This window comes from Crocuta crocuta, unplaced genomic scaffold, assembly GCF_008692635.1.
Source record: "Crocuta crocuta isolate KB4526 unplaced genomic scaffold, BGI_CrCroc_1.0 scaffold246, whole genome shotgun sequence".
Taxonomy (NCBI): Eukaryota; Metazoa; Chordata; class Mammalia; order Carnivora; family Hyaenidae; genus Crocuta; species Crocuta crocuta.
The window spans coordinates 4273184-4291046 of NW_027531902.1; the positions used below are offsets into that span (position 1 = coordinate 4273184).

Consider the following 17863-nt stretch of genomic DNA (forward strand, 5'->3'; position numbering starts at 1 on the left):
AGGCCAGCCGATACCCCCCTCACCCCTGCAGGCAGCCCTGCTCCTGAGGATGAGGGGGTGACCTCTGCACTGGGAACACTGAATGATAGTCTTCATTGCGCATACAGTGGGCCCAGAGAGCCCGCAGCGGTCTAGACTCAGCTGTCTAGGGTGGGCCCTCCGCCTTGGGGGCCAGGGAGGAATAGCGCCAAGGGCAGCAGGACCGGAGCCAGAACCCATTAAGTGGACTGAGTCTGTGAGTCTCGGTCTTTCTGAGCCTCAGTTTCCTTATCTGCGAAGCGGGAGGTGTGGGGAGGCTCGCATGCATTGTGCCTTCCTCCAGTCAGGGAAGGAGGTGAAAGCACTCAGTAAACATCACAAGGCGTGTGCCGGATGGTCCTTGTGGTTGCTGTTCCCTTGCTCACCGCCTGCCCCTCTCCCTCCAGACCAGCCTGTGCGTGGAGGTCCGGTATCGGGCCACAGACGGCACAGTGGGCTCCTGGGATGATGGAGACTTCCTGGGGGATGAATCGCTTCACGAGGAAGAGAAGGACAGCCAGGAGACCGACGGGCTGCTCCCTGGCTCCCGCCCCAGCTCCCGGACACCAGGCGAGAAGAGCTTCCGGAGGTAACAGGCTGGGCCCTCTGGCGGCCCACCACCCCCGAAGACAAGGGAGGATTCCTGGGCCTTGGCCCCCCTTAAAGGGCCCTCTCGGCATGCCTGTGCTCAGAGTACGGGGCTGAGTTGCCAGAGAGACATACAAGAGGCAGCAGGGTGTTTCTGCAGTGCCCTCCGCACCCGTCCCCCTACCCCAGGGCTCATCCGGGAGGCAGGGTATCTGGGATCAGGCAGACGGGCCCGGGCTCCTGCTACCCGGAGGGAACCTGGGAAGGTGAGCTCTAACTCGAGCGAAAGAGGCTAGACCCCCTGCCTCCTAAAAGAAAGGGTGAAGCAGACAGGAGGTGGAGGGGGGCCCTAACCTTGATGGTCCAAGACCCAGCAGTGCCAGACGAGCCCCAGGCAGCCTGCCATCCACCCTGGCCCCATGGGGGCCCCGAGATAGGGGGGGCCGTTTCCTGTCAGGGTGAAGCCAAAGGTCCTGGATGGGCCCCAGCCTCTCTCGTTGAGAAGATAGTGTCCCAATACCCTCAGTGTCTAGGATTCACCCCTGCAATGTCCTGCCGCACACGAGTGTCAGGATGCAGCGTGGGTCTGCTCATTCCAAATGCATGATTTTTCCCAAAAAGGAAATGCAATGATATTACTCTTAGAACTCCGAGACACAGACTCTAAGTTAGTAAACTATTGGCTACAGGTTCCTAGTCCGCCGGGAATAATGTGCATCGTGCAGGTAAGTCAATGGCACATCTAAAGTTTTAGAGAAGGGGACCTCTTCCCGGTGATCATTCCCTCCAATCTCTTGCCCTTGCCTTTCCAAAAAAATGTATTCAGTCCCTGTTCTGGGGGAAAAAAAGAACCCACATATTTAAATCAATGTAATTGAATTGATATATCGTTATTAGACAAATATGCTTTTCTTCTTTGTACATGAGCCACTCCTCTGTGGCCACATGCGCACACACACACCACACGCACACACACACTATACAAGCTTAAGACCCTGGGAGCCAGGTGGGAAGTACTAGTAACAAGGTCAAAGGAACCATATGCGTGACAAATACATCGGACCTTCGCTCCAGGCCAGCCAGGGACAGGGCGGCATTGCCCACTCCAGCTGGGAGCCTGTCCTCCTTAGACTGTGGCCAGCCGGGTGGGAAGTGCATGCAGTTTGGCCTCAGGAGACTCAGGTCTGAGTCCCGGCTCTGCCTCCAACAGTCCTGTGACCCTTGACCGGTCACATACCCTCGTTACTGTGTCTCCTCACCTGTAAAACTGCGTCCGGAGCAACGAGAACCTCCTCCAGTCCTGATGTTAGGAAAGCAGAAAGGACCACGGAAGGACAGATTGTAACTGGGGTGCCAAGTGCTACCCCACGAAAGGGCTGGGGACAGACAGGTTCTTGGCAGCTGGACAGTGCGGAGGGTCAGGAATCAGGCTGGAAATGGTGACAGGAGCCAGAAGACCCTGACGTAGAGGGCACCATCCGGTCCCAATCCTCTGTCCCCACGTAGGAAAGAGCATGCGGGGGCTGTTGGGGACAGGGAAGGGAATGAGACTGGAAGCCAGGTGACAGCCAGCCATGGCAGGGAAGGGAGCACTGGCCCTGAATCAGGGAAGCTAAGTTCCATCTGGTCCCATCCTGGCTGCCACTAACTAGCCGAGTGACTGAGCGAGTCACCTACCCCTCTGGGCCAATTACAGGAACAGGCGGAGCATTCTGGCTACTCTGCAGCTGTGATGTCCTGAGGGACCCAAAGACCCTCTGGATCTCATGGGTGGCACCAGTGTGAAACAGCTGTCTGGAAGCTCTTGACAGCAGAGGGCCTGCCTCTATGGTTACTGTGGCTCAGGTATGCTGAGCCAGTCTCTCTCTCAGTCCTACCGGATGGGGCACGAGTGGAGGCAGTAGAGCAAAATGAGGAGCTTTGGTTCCCAGACCTGCAGAGGGCTCCTCTCAGCCTCCCAGCCTCCCAGCCTCGCTCAAGCCGGCTGTGCTTCCCCACCTGTCCCTGACCTTCATGTGGCCTCTCCCAGGGCAGCAGCAGGAGCTGGGAGCAGGAGGAAGGGGGTTTTGGCTGTGTGTGTGCGTGTGTGTGTGTGTGTGTGTGTGTGTGTGTAAGTTTATTTATTTTCAGAGAGATAGGGAGACAGAGAATCCCAAGCAGGCTCTGCGCTGTCAGCACGGGGCTCAAACTCACAAACCGTGAGATCATGACCTGAGCTGAAATCTAGAGTTGGACGCGTAATGGACTGAGCCACCCAGGCACCCCAGGAGGAAGGATTTTATGTGGGATTGGGACTTGGGACAGGGGTGACAACCGGAGTCAGAGCCCCTTGTCTTCCAGGTGACACCGCCCCATGTTGGAGGGGCTGTGTGAGCAAACGCACGGTTTCCCTGCTGCCGCTGGGGCTACTGGCCCAGATGCTGAGAGCACCTTGCGGGGGGTCCCCTTGCCAGGCCTAGTCGCGCAGCCAGCAGACAGGTTGGGGGAAGAGGTGAGAACATTCAGAGGGGCCCTTTGTTGGCTAGGAAAAGGTGCAGCAGCTTTAGAGCATTCGGGCTCAGCCTACGGCTTAATTCTGGCTGCCTACAGGGGCCTGTGAGCTCTGGGTCAAGGACTGTGGGTGCCGACAGGAACCCGATAAGTGGCCTTACAGCCCTAGGTGTGATGTCTCCCCCTTGTCTCATAAGTACCAACCAACCAGGCCTGTCGGCTCTGGAGTCTGCAAGAAAGCCACTGTCTTCTTCCAGAAAGGCTTTAGTCAACAAAGGGATGGAGGAGCAGGCATATATGTGCCTAGCCCCCGACCCCCAGTGAAGTCTTCCTTCCCCACATTTGCCCCTTGCCCTCCATTCATTCCTTAAAAGGCCCACCCCTTCGAAGATCAAGGTGCTCAGTCTACTAAGTGCCTTTCTTGTCTTCCTCCGGCCAACCATCAGCAACAGGAAAACCTCACTGCTAGCAAACGCCAGTGTCTCTCCTGGCCATCTGGATCCACTGGGGTCCGGCGTGAGAATCCGTTCCTCCCTATCTGAAGTCGCTTGGTAGGGTGCTTGCTGGAGACTGGAAGGGGGCTGGTGGAGTGAACAGGCAGGAAACAGCCTCTGCCCCGGACTGGAAGACACTCTTCCATGGATGACAGAGGAGGCTGATGTAAGGAGGTCCTGGTGAGCCCACACTTCTCCCTCTGGGGCCTGGGTTCCCCCCCCTCCCCCAGCTGGGCTCCAGCCATCTGTTCTCATCACCCCAGGAAAGGCCTCTGCAGAAGCTCCCCTCCTTAAGGAGTCTCACTCTGAAGGCCTTAAGTATCTTCCTGGAAATTTCTCCCATTTGACCTCAGGGAATATCTGTCAGACTCACCCCCAACCTCATATCGTAGCCCATTAACCCTTTCCTCTCATGGTTCCATTAATCCCAGGCCCCGGTCAGTCTTGTGCCCTCTGAGGCACTCTGCCTACTTCTCTAGTCTCTTCCGCAAACCAGGGGCCCCTGGTTTTGGCCAGTTTCTGTAAAATACCCTGGGAATATTCCAGAGGCAATGCAGTGCCTTGGAGAAATGCAGGGCTCAAGGCCCAGCTCTGCTGTCTGGAGCTATGCTTCCGTACCTGCAAGAGGGGCATCAGGGATGTTAGGATCAAATGAGATGCGGCATGTGAGTCGCCAGCACAGCCCCAGCATGTGGTTGGCGCTCAGCCAATGTCTGATTCCGTCTTCCTTCCTTTCCGGTCTCCACGTTGCCCACCCCAGCTTCTACCCCGAGCAGTATCTGGAAGGGAAAGGAGACTATGGCCCAGAACGTGTGTGCACACGCTCACAAGTGCCGCTCACGTGCATGTATGCTGTCTCTTGGTGACACCAGGGAGCTGCACACACTGCTGGTTTCTGGGCTCAGCTGCTGATGTGGCTCTAGGAGTCACATTCCAGAAGGACAGAAAGGAGACCGGTTTAAATGTGCAGCTTCTCTTAGGGCTTTCCTGCAGATTTCCCTCTCTTCTGTGACTCTCTCCTCATCTTCTCCATCTGCTTGGCCCTCCTGCCCTCCATGGCCCCACCTCCTTCCGCCTAGCCCCCCTGCCTGAGAAGGTAGAGGTTTCTATTGGGCTCCTCTCTGCTGGGTCTTATCTTGGGAGAACATGGAAGGACCACTTTTCTTCTTCTTCTTACAGATCATTCTTCCACTCCAGCAGAGATCCATGGGAGCCAGGTGCCCCTACTCTGTACCATGGGTCAGAGGGCAGCAGGATATCCCACATTGTATAACCTGGGGTGTGCATGGGGTCAGCACAGCCAGCCTCACCCCCTCCGTCCCCATGATCCCTTCCCCACCTCAGTGCAGAGGAGCCAGGGTCAGGGCCGTGCTGGGATTTGGGGTGAAGTGGTGCTCGGGAGACTCTTCCCAAGCCCAGCTGAGGTTAGGGTCCCCTCCACCCCCGCCCAGGGCTGAGTGTTCAAGTGAGGCCTAGCACCATGAGGCACGTGGGTCCCAGCAAGCCCCAGAGCTCCCTGGCGGGCGCCATATTGAACCTCCCACGCTGTGGCTGCTTTCAGTGGAACGCCCAGAGCAATGTGGAGGAGGGTGTGAGAAAGGGATGGAGCGAAACCCAGAGAGAGAGAGAAGGCTGGCTGAGGAACAGGACCTACCCCGCCAGGCTGGGACACTGAAAACACAATGGGGACTCTAGGAGGAAAGTCAAACCCATCCAGGGCTTCACGGAGACGTCTCCTAGCAACAAGGACGAGGCCAGTCCACACCCCACCCCTATTGCTTGTGGCCGAGTGACTGAGGGCAGGCTGAGCACAGAACCTTGAAGCTTTATTATTCATGTTAGTTGTAGTCATAATAGTGGCTGTGGTAAAATCATGAGAATGTTGTTCTTTTTCACAGAAAGACAGTCCTTTTCCCTTCTCCATTTCCACACTCAGAGGGTGGGCCTGTATGCGGCCCCTTTGTAGGCCCAGAGGCCTGGAGTGTGCAAGGAGGGGGTGTGGCAGGCACGTGCCAGCCAGGGCACATGTGTTCTGTGCCCAGGCTGCAGGTGCGGGCGGCACCTGGACCTGCTGTGTGTCTGAGACGTTTCCCCGCTGGGCCGGCCTGACAGCTGTCCAAGGGTTCAGAGCAAAACCGAAAGGGAAAGAGATAGAACGTCATGTTTTACTGTTCAGGTGTATAAATTCCTCCTTCCTGTTCCATCCTTGCCCAATCCTAGGGATTACAGTTCCCCTCTGGTTCCTCTGTTGCAATGATTTTCAAAGTTTTCAGGGTCACACAGTTCTTTAAAAAAAGTAACAAACAAACAAACTTGCTTCAAAACGTGGATCGACAGTTCAGAGAAAGGCAGCCTTGTTTGGATTAATGTGAGAGTGTAGTGAGCACATCTCTCGTTCAGGCCTCATTCTCAAAAGCTCATTGGGGGGTCCTGCTCCACTGGGGCAAGCTCCATGCAGCTCTCAGCGGGGCCCACTGGGGACTCATCCCTGACCTGCCTGCCCCCGGGACCAGCCAGGTCTGGGGCCAACACAGGGCTGCTGAGACTATCTCTCCTTCTCTGCAGTGAGGTGGTCTCTGACCAGCAGAGACCCAGCTAATGTTAAATACTTTGAAAAGAATTACAAACTGACCGGCTTGCCTAACAGAAAGGACAACTGGCCAATGCTGGGTGTCAGCTGTAATCTATCTAGGCCTTCAGGCTCTAAGCCGTCAGGGCACGGAATCATGTCTACCTGGGCAAGGCCTGTGCCCATACAGCATGAGGGGAGGGAAAACACCCCTCTAATTGTCTGCTTTCTTTTCTTCATCCTCATTGCCATAGCATTAGGGAAGCCTTGAGAGAACATTCCAGAAGGGTTTTCTCTAAGCCTCCCTAACGAGGGAGAAGCACACGGTTCTCACCCTGCTCTGCGCCCTGCGGTGGTAGCTCTCTTACTGCCCCACCCCCAGAATCTCCCTGGCCCACCCCCTCCAAGGCCCTCAGAGCCTGGGAGCTGCCTACTCCATGGGAGGGGATCCAGGGAGGAGGTGAGGAGGAGCAGGGTGGCCCAGGCCTGGAGGGCAGCCGGGCTCATCTAACCTTGCATTCCCTGAGGCATCTGAGCCCGAGTTAGGAATCACCAAGCCCTTGCCTGGGAATGGAGGAGATCAGCTGATACCCTGAGGCCTCCTCCCGTATCAAGGCTCCGGGCTCTCCTGGGCTTGGGAACGTGGCCACCCAGCCCACTCCTGTGACCAGGGCAGAGCCTGGGAGCCACCAGACCCCTGCCCAGCAGGCTTAGGCTGAAGTGAGAAGCTGTGGGGTGAGGGGGTCCCTGGGATAAGGAGGCCCTTGGGGAGCGGGGGGGTCAACAGGGCCAGGGGCTAAATCTGCAAGTGTCTCTGGTCCACACCCTCTCACTCACATCCCCTTGTCTCCTCATTTCTTCCCCCTACTCAGCAAAGGCAGAGAGAAGACCAAGGGAGGCAGAGATGGCGAGCACAAGTAGGTGTCCCAAGCCAGGGTGGAGCCCATGGGGCCCCGAGGCCCCTCACCACAGGGTGCGGATGCCAGGATGGCCTGTCTCACGGGGCTTAGGTGTGGGCTGTCCTGGTGGAGTCAGCACTGGGGGATGGCAGGGCGAGGGAGGTCGTCCATCTGCCTGTGAGGGGTGAGGGTCAGGGAGGGAGGGAGTGGGGTGGGGGGTGGGGTAGGGGTCTGGGCCTTCTGGTTTCTGCTCCCTCCTCCCTCCTTTCAATGTCTGGATTCTTCCTCCACTTCCCTGTTCAGCTCCACACCCATGGGCCAGGCCCTTAGGCTTTCCTGTGAGGGAAGGTGTGACTAAAGGCAAAGGAGTAGGGGAAGCCCAAGAAGCCGATGGCCTCCTTCCCTCTAAGAGTAAAGGCAGGGCTGGCCAGGTGGACACCCAGGCCTGGAGGCCCACTCTGGACATGGAGTGGCCCTGGAGGGGGCGGGGGGGAGCTGGGGCATGAAGCCCCAGAGAGCTAAGGGGAGATGAGCACATGAGCACCCTCGGGTCACCCTCACTATTCCATCCCACAGAAGGCTTCCTGAGGGAGGGAGAGATCAGAGGCTGTCTGAGAGAAGTGGGGGTGGGGACCCTAGATGAGAGGGGCCAGCCACAGGAGGTGGAAAGGCTCAAGGCCTGGGGCTGCTAAGCGGGTCTCAGAGTCCCCCTGAAGCACGTGTCATCTCAAGAACTCTCTAGCATCATGGGGAGTTCCCAGGAGCAGCAGTAGTCAGGGCTGAGTGGGCTGGAGGGGACCTCTGGTCCAAAGCCCTTTCTTATAGATGACAAATCTGAGTCCCAGAGAGGGGAAGTGACTTGCCCCGGGACAGGAGCAGAGCTAGGATGACCGCACAGGGAATCAGCTGCTGACCCAGAGTTCACAAGAGACCTGGGGAGTTTAGAGCACTTGACTGTACTCTAAATTTAGGTTAACTTTCCAAACACACCAGCACAAGCTGAAAAGCCAAGAATGGGGTCTTTACTTTCCAGATAGGGAAACTGAGCTTCAGAGATGTTCAGGGATTTGCCCCAAACTGTGGTGCCAAGAAGTTGACGGGAGGATACCGTGGGATCACCAGGATTGTGCCTACAGGGGCCTGAGGTGGTCAGCCCTGGAATGGGCTTGAGGCATCCGCCTGCGTTAAAGTCCCAGGGGACGCATCATGAATTGCTGCTTTAACAAAAGCATTTGCGTTCCAACTCCCACAGGCGAAAGCACAAGACAACGGCACCCACCGGGTGGAGAAAGCTCAGGGCCTAGACACCTGAAGGGTTGGAGAGGGAGCCAGAGAGCTGAATCTTGGTGGTGTGAGAGATGATGGCAGAGCTGAGCCTCCTCTTAGGGAGATGGTTCAAGGGCTCAGTTTCCTGCACAGACACTTAGACACAAGAGGCCTCTTCATGAGATGTAAGCAACCTGTCTCTCCCCCAGCCTCTGTCTGAGAGTGGCGATGCTCTAGGGCTTTTCTTGACTTCCAGCTCCCCAGTCTGCCCTGGGCCAGACCCCCAGGGATTCACTGTGGCCACAGCGGCACCAAGAGGCACCTCACAGTGCAAGCACATGGCAGACCCGCAGGGAATGCTGGTTCCCTGTCACTACCCGATCCGAATCTCTTGCCCGTTAACACATGGGATCCGGTCAGCTGGCATTGATTATTCTCATTTTAATGTGTGGGGTCATAAGGATGGAGAGGGGAGGGAAATGAGATTTCTAAAAACTGATGAAGCAAGTTGAAGGTCTTTAGGCTGCTGAAGAAAAGCTATAAAAACAGTTTTAAATCTCTCAAAGGTTACCATATGGCAAAGCTGGCTAGTTTCAAGCTCTACTGAGGAGAAGTAAGTGGAAGTAGGTGCAAGTTGCGGTAGGAAAGAAGTGGGAAGAATCCAGCCATGAAAGAACTCATGCTCCCCTTGAGAACCCCGGCTGCTGGGAGAGGTTGGTCCGGGGAGGTGGGAGATCAATTTCCATGATGCCGTCTGCTTGAGCCTTGCAAGGAAGGGGTTGGGCCACCAAGGAGAGTGACGAAATCGCCTCCCTGGCAAACCTGGGCCTAACTAAGTACACAAAGGTCCTCCCACTCCCCAAGCCTCTTGGCTCCACAAGGGCACAGAGGCAAACAACCCAATTTGGAGACAAGTGCTTGTCTCAAGAGTCAACCATCCCGCCCAGTTGTGGGAAGCTATTTGAAACTCACTGAAATTCAACACACTGTGAAAAATAACTGTGGAGCCTGCGATTGTGAACTTGCTACTCTTGGGGCATAGGAAATACAAGAAATACACCCACCAAGGGGCACCAGGAGAACATGCCTGCCACGTTTGGAAAACGTGACTGTTTAAACAATGCGGAGACCCACAGAGCCTGTGTCTCTTAGGCAGGGGTTTCTCCTGATGACCCGAGGCCCGAGCTAGCGAGCCTGGATTGTCCCGATTAAAGGTCGTCCTGGGGCAGAGCCGTGTGCAGTGATTGCCAGGCACAGCCCCTTAGTCATAGCATCCAGAAGAACACACAGACCTGAGTTAATGGAATGCCCAGATCACTAAGTTTAGTTCGGCCAGTATTCCCAAGTCATTTGGAATGCCAGGCTTCCCTTCTAGGGACCTCAGTCATGGCATCCTTCTAGATCTGAGCCGCGGAGAAACCATCAGATCCATAGTGAAGAAGGAATTTACAAATGAGTGAACTAACCTTCAAATCTTGTCTCTGGAGGGAAATAATGGCCTAAATTGTGGGTGCCTATCATTCTGACTGCAGTGAACCTGGCAACGGAGTAGCCCAAACAAGACCATAGAGGGCCCTAAAGGGGCCCACCTTCCCTGGCAACTGCCTCTTTCAGCCAGGAATAAGGGGCCACTTGGAACCAAAGTCTTTTTTCATTTGGCTTGTTGTCTTTGTCTGTTTCTCACCACATCATCTCGTTAGTTATTGAAGAACTCAGTCAGACCAGCTATAGCATTTTATTTAAAAACAAGAACCAAAACACAGTACTCCCAGCATACCAGGAACCTTATCAAAAAAATTACACGCTTTGGAAATCTAAGTCTTTGATACAAGTGGGTAATCCTCGAACAGCCACGATCAAGTTAACATTTAGTTCAAAAATAATCTTTGCCCTTTGCTGAGAGAAGCAGGCGTGCCGTTTCTGGGAATTGTGCACCGAGAGGCAGAAGAGGCTGGTTTGATGGTCAACTTCTTTTTTTTTTTCAAATATTTTTATTTATTTCTAGGAGAGAGAGAGACAGCGTGAGCAGGGGGGGGTCAGAGAGAGAGGGAGACACAGACTCCGAAATAGGCTCCAGGCTCTGAGCTGGCAGTCAGCACAGAGCCCGACGTGGGGCTCGAACCCACGAACCGCGAGATCATAACCTAAGCGAAAGTCGGACGCTTAACCGACTAAGCCACCCAGGCGCCCCTGATGGTCAACTTCTGATGTGTCATCAACCAGAGACCCCAAAGGGCAGCGAGAGCTGATGACCTCATGCTCTGGGCACGCTGTCCAGATGAATTGAAGAGCAAGTCTAGGAGAGCCCAGCAGTATGAATTCTGGAAATTACACTTGCCCTACACCTTCCACGGTTTTCATTAAGGGATAAATCTTCACTTTGGGATATTCCCAGGCACCTGGGAGTACCAGCAGTCTACCTGTCTACCAAGATGGTTAGGGTCCGGGAAGAGGGGGTTTGTCCTTTGACTGGCTCCAGGGTATAGTGGAGAACAGTAGGGGAGTACAGTTTTTTTAAAAGTCTCAATCTTTGCTTCTAAATATGTTTAGGAAATAACGTGACTTTAAAATTCAAGGGCCATCACTGCCCAAGGAAAGCCCCAGGACTTTTTCCACTTGGGTGGGTCCTCAGGGCCAGCGTTGGAAAGCCACAATTCCCCACTCCTCACCCCCTCTAAGGCCTCAGGCAGCAGATCCAGATCCTGCCCTAGGAGGCTGAGCTGGCAGCTTCCCGGGCAGGGCCTACTTCTGATCCAGCACAAGACTTTGACCCGCAATCTCAGAACACTTTCCCAGGAGCATTATGACAAGGGGAACAGAATGGGGGGCAAGGGACAGTGCAGGGGTGTGTGTGGCTGGAGCGGGCTGTATGTGATGGCATCGTGCAGGTCACACACAGGGAGGGGCTGGGGACTCTAAAGATGGCACAGCCCCAAAATGGCCAAGCAGTGCCTGTACAAAGTCAAGCACAGGGATGTCCAGGAGACTCCTAGGGAATCCAGGAGAGTGGCTGTCAGAGCAGCGAGGCCGGACAGAATGGAATCACAAACACTGAGACAGGAAGCCGAGTGAGGCCTGCGTCCCGGTGTGGGGGTCAGAGTACAGCCAGTACCCCTGCCCCTAAGGTTGCCAGACAGGGCGCGATCCCATGGGGGGGCGGCGGAGGGGGGGGGCGGTGGTTCTGGGCAAGCCAGGCAGGATGGTCTTTTCTCACGGCCACACAGCTGTTCCCGATGAGATCACTGACCTGTGCGATGTGTCGTCGCCAGTGATTAACTCTCCTAGCAGCCTCTTCCAAAATGTGTTGATGCTGAGACTGTTTGTGAATGGGCCCCTTCTCTGCAAGCCTGGGCACAGCCTGTGGGACTCCTCACAGACCGCACTCCTATTTGCCCACTGTGTTGGCACACAGCCCACACCTAGCCCTACCAGTGTGGGCCCTGGAAACTTTTCACTGAAGTTACAAGCGGTCAGGATGGGATTTACACCGACACAGAAGTGCAGTCCCACAGGACTGAGGATGTCGTAGTTGCTGGCATAGGAGGCAGGAGCGTTGCGCTTCAACTCTAGCTCTGAGCCTGTCTTTTCTTGGGTGGAATGAGGAGAAGCATACCTCCCTCCCAGGATTGCTATACAGATGGAATACGTAAACATCTGGAAAAGGCTTTAGTCCATAGTAGTTGCTCAAGAAAAAGTACGTAATCTTGTTGGCATATGTGTAGATACTGTCCCTTGTTAGAAGGGGAGAAACTTTCTTTCCTTCTCCTCCACTGTTATATGTTCTGGAAAACACGATGCTGGCTAGGGCAGACACATCGGTGTTACCTCAGTCTCCCTTCACCCATCTCTGGGCTTTTTAGGAAGCCATGGACACACTAGTGTTTCCTAAACTATGAGCTGCTGCACATGGAAGGGTTCTAGGTTGTTCTTTCACTGGGATACAGTCTCACAGCCCTCGATGTCTTGCCTGGAAGTAAAGAGAGCAAAGAGTAAAGAAAGGCCTGGGATTAGGGTAGGGCCAGATTTAAGGGAATAAGATTGGCCCCAACCTTGAGTGGAGGGGCTTGCGGTTTTTAGGCCACCCCTACAAGCACAGAAAGGTTTTGCCTCACTGCACATTACCCGGTATAAAGAGCAGGGGATCTTGGGGACCATAGTCAAGCCTCCACGGGGAAATGCATGACCCAGAGGTGGGTGGGCTCTGCTGGAGGTGAGCTCGGAGCTGGAGCCTGCAGCTGGACCCACTGGGCCTACAGCATGACAGGGCCACACCCAGGAGGAGGGACAATGGGAAGAGGAGAGAATCAGGTATCCAGCTCGTGCAATATTGATGGGGTAATGGAATATTGCACTTTACCCCCTGCTGATCCTACTCCGGGTCCCTCCTGGCACCAGGGATCACGGGCTCAGCTGCAGGGACATCACTGAAGGGACACTGACGACCCCTGCCCCCTTCCCTCAGGCCCCTTGACTGCGAGGCCCTTCACCTGGGGGCACAAGGCCACACCAAGCCAGAGAAAGAGGTAGGAACTATGGAGTTTGCCATACGTTCCGTTGGTTGAAGTGGGGGGTAGGGGGGTTTCCACAGTGAGCAGGGACAGGCAGAAGGGATGGAAGCCAGCACCAAAGATAGATGGGAGAGGGCCCATCTCTTCTTCCCACTGGGGACCAAAGAGAATCCCAGGGTGAGGAGAGGTTGGGAAAGACAGAGCAGGCTTTGAACACCAGGGCCATCTGAGAACTGAGCAGCTAGTTTCAACCACATCTCAGACCTCCTCCTTGGCCTCTGCCCCTCTGATCCTGTTTCTGTCCATCTGTCCTGATGCTTTGACTCCGGTCATCTGGCTTTCTTCCCGACCCGCTGAGGTGGGGTGCATGGACAAGGCAGATGAGCTCGGAGGCATGATGGGGCTCAGAGCACTAAGACCGGACTGAGAGAGCTGAGGTCAGCCCAGGACCCGGGAGGGCTCCAGTTAAAACCGTTCTTTCCAGTCGAAGATCACCTTCTCTGATCGCTGGGCCCTGACCTGCTCAGTGGTGTGAAGGCATGGGGAAGAAGGAAGTGGTGGGGTTTCCTCCCTGCCCTGATTCCCCCCTAATGGCTCTCGCTTTAGAAAGCGTGGTCCCCGGGGCGCCTGGGTGGCTTAGTCGGTTAAGCGTCCGACTTTCGCTTAGGTCATGATCTCGCGGTTCGTGGGTTCGAGCCCCGCATCGGGCTCTGTGCTGACTGCCAGCTCAGAGCCTGGAGCCTATTTCGGAGTCTGTATATCCCTCTCTCTCTGACCCTTCCTTGCTCACGCTGTCTCTCTCTCTCTCCTAGAAATAAAAAAATAAATAAATAAATAAAAAAAAGAAAGAAAGAAAGAAAGAAAGAAAGCTTGGTCCCCAAGATATCCTGGGACCAGTACGTGCGTTGCTGGAGTATGAAGTTCCCGTTCTCTTACGTGTTCTCTCGGGTTTTGCTTTCCTGTGTTTGTGTGTCTTCCTCCCGGCATCCCTCTCCCTTCACCTCATTCTGGCGGCCCGCCTCGCAGAGCCGGGAGAAGCGTGTTCTCCGCCATGAAGCTCGGCAAGAACCGGTCCCACAAGGAGGAACCCCAAAGACAAGGTACGGACGCGCGCGCCCCAGCCAGGCCAACACATGGGCCGTCTCTGCGCTCTTGACGGAGACCAAGCCCCTCCCCTCCGCGGGCCTCGCCCCAGCAGGCTCTCCTGCGATTGGCCGGCGAGACCGCCTGGGGGGGCCCTAGCCTCCCATTGGCTGCCGCCAGAGCCAGGTCTTGAGGTGGTCTTCAGGAAGGGGGCGCTCCTAGCACAAAAGGTTCGGGAAGGCGTCACCGCTGGTCTAGAACTTAGCAGAACTCTGTCCGGTGGGCCCTATTTCTGGAAAGGCTCCTCCCGCCCTCTCTGCACCCCTCCCCCCACCCCGCCCTTTTTTCTGCACACAGAAGCCTAGAGGTTGTTCATTAGAGAAGGGAATGACCAAAAAACAAAAACAAAAACAAAAACAAAACAAAAAAAAACGAAAGTGGTTTGGCCAATTCCCTAAGCGTCCCAGGAATGCCTACCCAGTGGCAGGACTCACTGCCCAGCCTTCTCACAAGGCTGCAGGGGAGGCCCTGGGGGAGAGAGGCAGGGTGGGGCCTGGGGGGCTGAAGTGGCCTGTGGCCCTGGGTGCCCCCACGGGAGCGGCAGCCTGGGGGGAGGACAAGACAGGTGGGAGACAGGAGAGAATTGGATCGGATAAGCGAGGAGCGTGTAGCTTTCACCCAGGTCTGTGATCACATGCTCTCCTTCAGGGCTCCTGGCTTCCCTCCTTAGCATCCTGTGCGGCGCACTGGCCCCAGCATCTCTCTCCCTCTTGCCCCCATGCCTTTCTGCTTCTTAGACGAGAAAGGGTATGGCTGCTGCCTGAGGCCCAAACCTGCCATCCTTAGGTGTTTTCTCAGTATGGTCAATTCTTCATCTCATGGGATAATATACATCAGTGCAGGGTCAGATTCTGAATTCCATCAGCTATTTTACATGGATAAGTTACTTCCTAAGTTTCAGTTTCCCAGTCTGTGACATGAGAATAGTGCCTGTCTTCACAGCACATGGGTATGAGGACAAGCGATATGTGCATAAAGTGCCTGGCATTGTGCCTGGCACATAGTGGCTTCTCAATAAATAGTAGCTATCATTTGAAAGGTACGTAAGTATGGATTCTTCATTCCCTACCTTCTTCCACAAAGGGTATTCAGTGCTTATGTAAGAAATACACAGCAAGAGTTACATTCAATCAAAATAAAAAAGCAAGACTAGGGGTACCTGGCTGGCTCAGTCAGTGGAGCATATGGCCCTTGATCTCGGGGTCGTGAGTTTGAGCCTCACGCTGGGTGGACAGATGGCTTAAATAATAAACTTATAGAAAATCTTTTAAAAAATAAAAATTTTTTTAAAAAGCGAGACTAGTTATAATATCCATTAAAATCAAGATCAAGATCAGGTGGGAAACACTGCAGATATATAAGCCATAGTATTCTAAGCAGATTCTACGAAGAAAACCCAGAAATTGACTGTTAGCTTCCTGGATGGCAAAGCACAAGGGGAAATACAGTCACTTAATCCACCATCCAGCCCACCTACCCGGCCTTTCCTCAGCAGATGAACCGGCCGTGCTGGAGATGGAAGACCTTGACCGCTTGGCCATTCGGCTGGGGGATGGGCTGGACCCGGACTCCGTGTCTCTGGCCTCTGTCACAGCTCTCACCACCAATGTCTCCAACAAGCGGTGAGTACGCAGGAGGCCACACTGCCTCCACCTCGTCAGGCAGGCCCCTGCTTGCCACGTGTGGAATTTGGATGGGAAGAACCAGGGCCCCTGGGCAGCTTCTTCATCACCCGGGCCCTTTCTTCTTTTCCTGGATGTCTCTCACACCTCTGCTCCCACAAAGGCAGTCGAGTGATGGCACACCTGCAGACCAAGGGAAATCACAGAGCTGCCCGGCACACATCCGAACCCGTGGACCTAATGTCTATCTCCCCGTCCCTGTGCCGTTAATCCCCTCTGTTGGGGCCTCCGGAAACAATTAATCCCCATTCTTTTGGACAGTCTTGGAATATTTGAAGACGACGATTCTATCCTTCTGCCCTTTGCCAAGGTCCAGCCAGTGCCAGTGGCCCCCTGCTCCCCTGCAAGCAACCCCCTTACACCAGGCCTGACAGTACATTCTCCTCCTCAGGTCCAAGCCAGACATTAAAATGGAGCCAAGTGCTGGGCGGCCCATGGATTACCAGGTAGGTGGGGCAGCTGGAGGCATACCTCTCAGACTCCACTCTAGTGGGTGGTTCTGGCCAGGCATGCATTATAGACTCCGGATGCATGGATCTGAGGGTCATAGAGAATCACAAACTGAATGTAAGTTCCCCAAATAAGCTTGTTTCTGGGAGGCACTCATAACCAGAGAGATACATACCTAAAGAGCTTGAGAATTCTGCTTATGCAGAGGATTCTGTGTCCAGCACTGGACTTGATTAAGTTAGAGGAATCTGGAAAAACCCTAAAAAGACCAAGGGGCACCACTATATATCATGATATATATATCATGCCATAGATGATATATGGCTATATCATATATATGTATTATATATATAAATACCAACAATTAAAAGCCCCTGAAGAAAGATTTTTGATGTGCTTTTTAAAATTGATGTTTGTATTATTTTTAATGCCAGAAGTAATGTCAATCCTGGTTATCCATTGATGGTGAGAATGTGAGTGTTTTTTTTTTTTCTTTTTCTTCTCTGTTTTATGAAATTAACACTTAATTTTTCTGTTTGTATGTTTCTACAACTGGAGACAAAATGGCTGAGATCAGGTGTAGGATTGTTCATGTGGCCACGGGGCAGGCAGGATGTGTCCTGAGCACAGCTGGTAGCTACTGAGAGAGAGCCACACAGGGCCCTGTGAAGCCCAGGATAGCCCTCCAGGCCCAGGGCCTGACCACGAGCTTCGCAGGCCACACCCCCAATTTTGTTTCTTCTTGCAGAATTGATCAGAGCCTGAGAGCCTGAGTTACACTAACACAATCCACAATGGACTAATGTACAAGCCAGAAGCACACAGTCCTTGTTTATAAACTGGAAGCAGGAAGGGCCCATGGACTACCCATTGCCCTAGACCTTCACCTGGGGTCTAACAAGATCCAGTTATAGAAGTTAGAAAAGTCTGGGCATTCCTAGGACAGAGTGAGTATGTGTACTGGTCAGAGGAAACGGGGCCCTCAGGAGACCCCACCCGGCTACCACTATCGTTCCTGCCCTAAGTGTCAGAACCAGGGCCCCGAATCAGAGTGAGCCTCCTCTCCCAGGTTAGAGCTTTATCTCTAACTACTCACTTCCCAGACCCTGTTGCACACCACCCCTTCTTTAAGGCGACAGCCTGCCGGTAACCTCGTTCAGATGATCATATAAAGGACGAGGAGGCATCTTTCTTTGTATCTGGCACATCTGGTCATGTTTTCTCAAGGACACACCTTGTCTCTCTTAATTCTTGCTTCAGTTTGTTTTCATCCAGTTGGTGACCCATCTTTCCAGGTGCTTGAAAATTAGCCCCAGGCCATGTCAAGAGGCCCTGGCCCTGTGGTTTTAGACAACCTCAAGCCATTGGGCTCCTTGGAGGTTTGGGAAATGTCACCCCCTTGCCTCTCTGCCAAAACGCAAATGCAGAATATCTTTAGACTTTTCAAGACTCTTCCAGGGGGCCGGGCTCAGGGCTCTGCTCCTCTGTTTTCTGAGAACAGGAAAATTCCAAAGAACAAAGACCTGTTTGTCTTTGTATTTCCAGATACTGTTTCCTTGATAGTGTCACTGGCCTGCCACATAAAGGCACATAGAAAATGGTTAATATAACTGTTATTTTCTTGAAGACTTACTATGTGCCAGGCACTATTCTAGGAACTGTGTATGCGTGTTTTCCATTTAAGTTAATGTAATTCTTACAACCATCCAAATATAAGTATTACGTCATTTCATAGGTGAGAAACCGAGGCACAAGG

General features: G+C 53.9%; 1 protein-coding gene across 1 annotated transcript in view; it reads left to right on the plus strand.

Annotated features, from left to right (window-relative positions):
* OTOF (otoferlin) overlaps positions 1-17863 on the plus strand; it is a 93169-nt gene that overhangs the window by 40431 nt on the left and 34875 nt on the right. Inside the window, 5 exon segments of the mRNA XM_077774119.1 lie at positions 426-607; positions 7032-7076; positions 13859-13932; positions 15471-15597; positions 16049-16103. Of these exon segments, the coding sequence (XP_077630245.1) occupies positions 426-607; positions 7032-7076; positions 13859-13932; positions 15471-15597; positions 16049-16103 (483 nt within the window).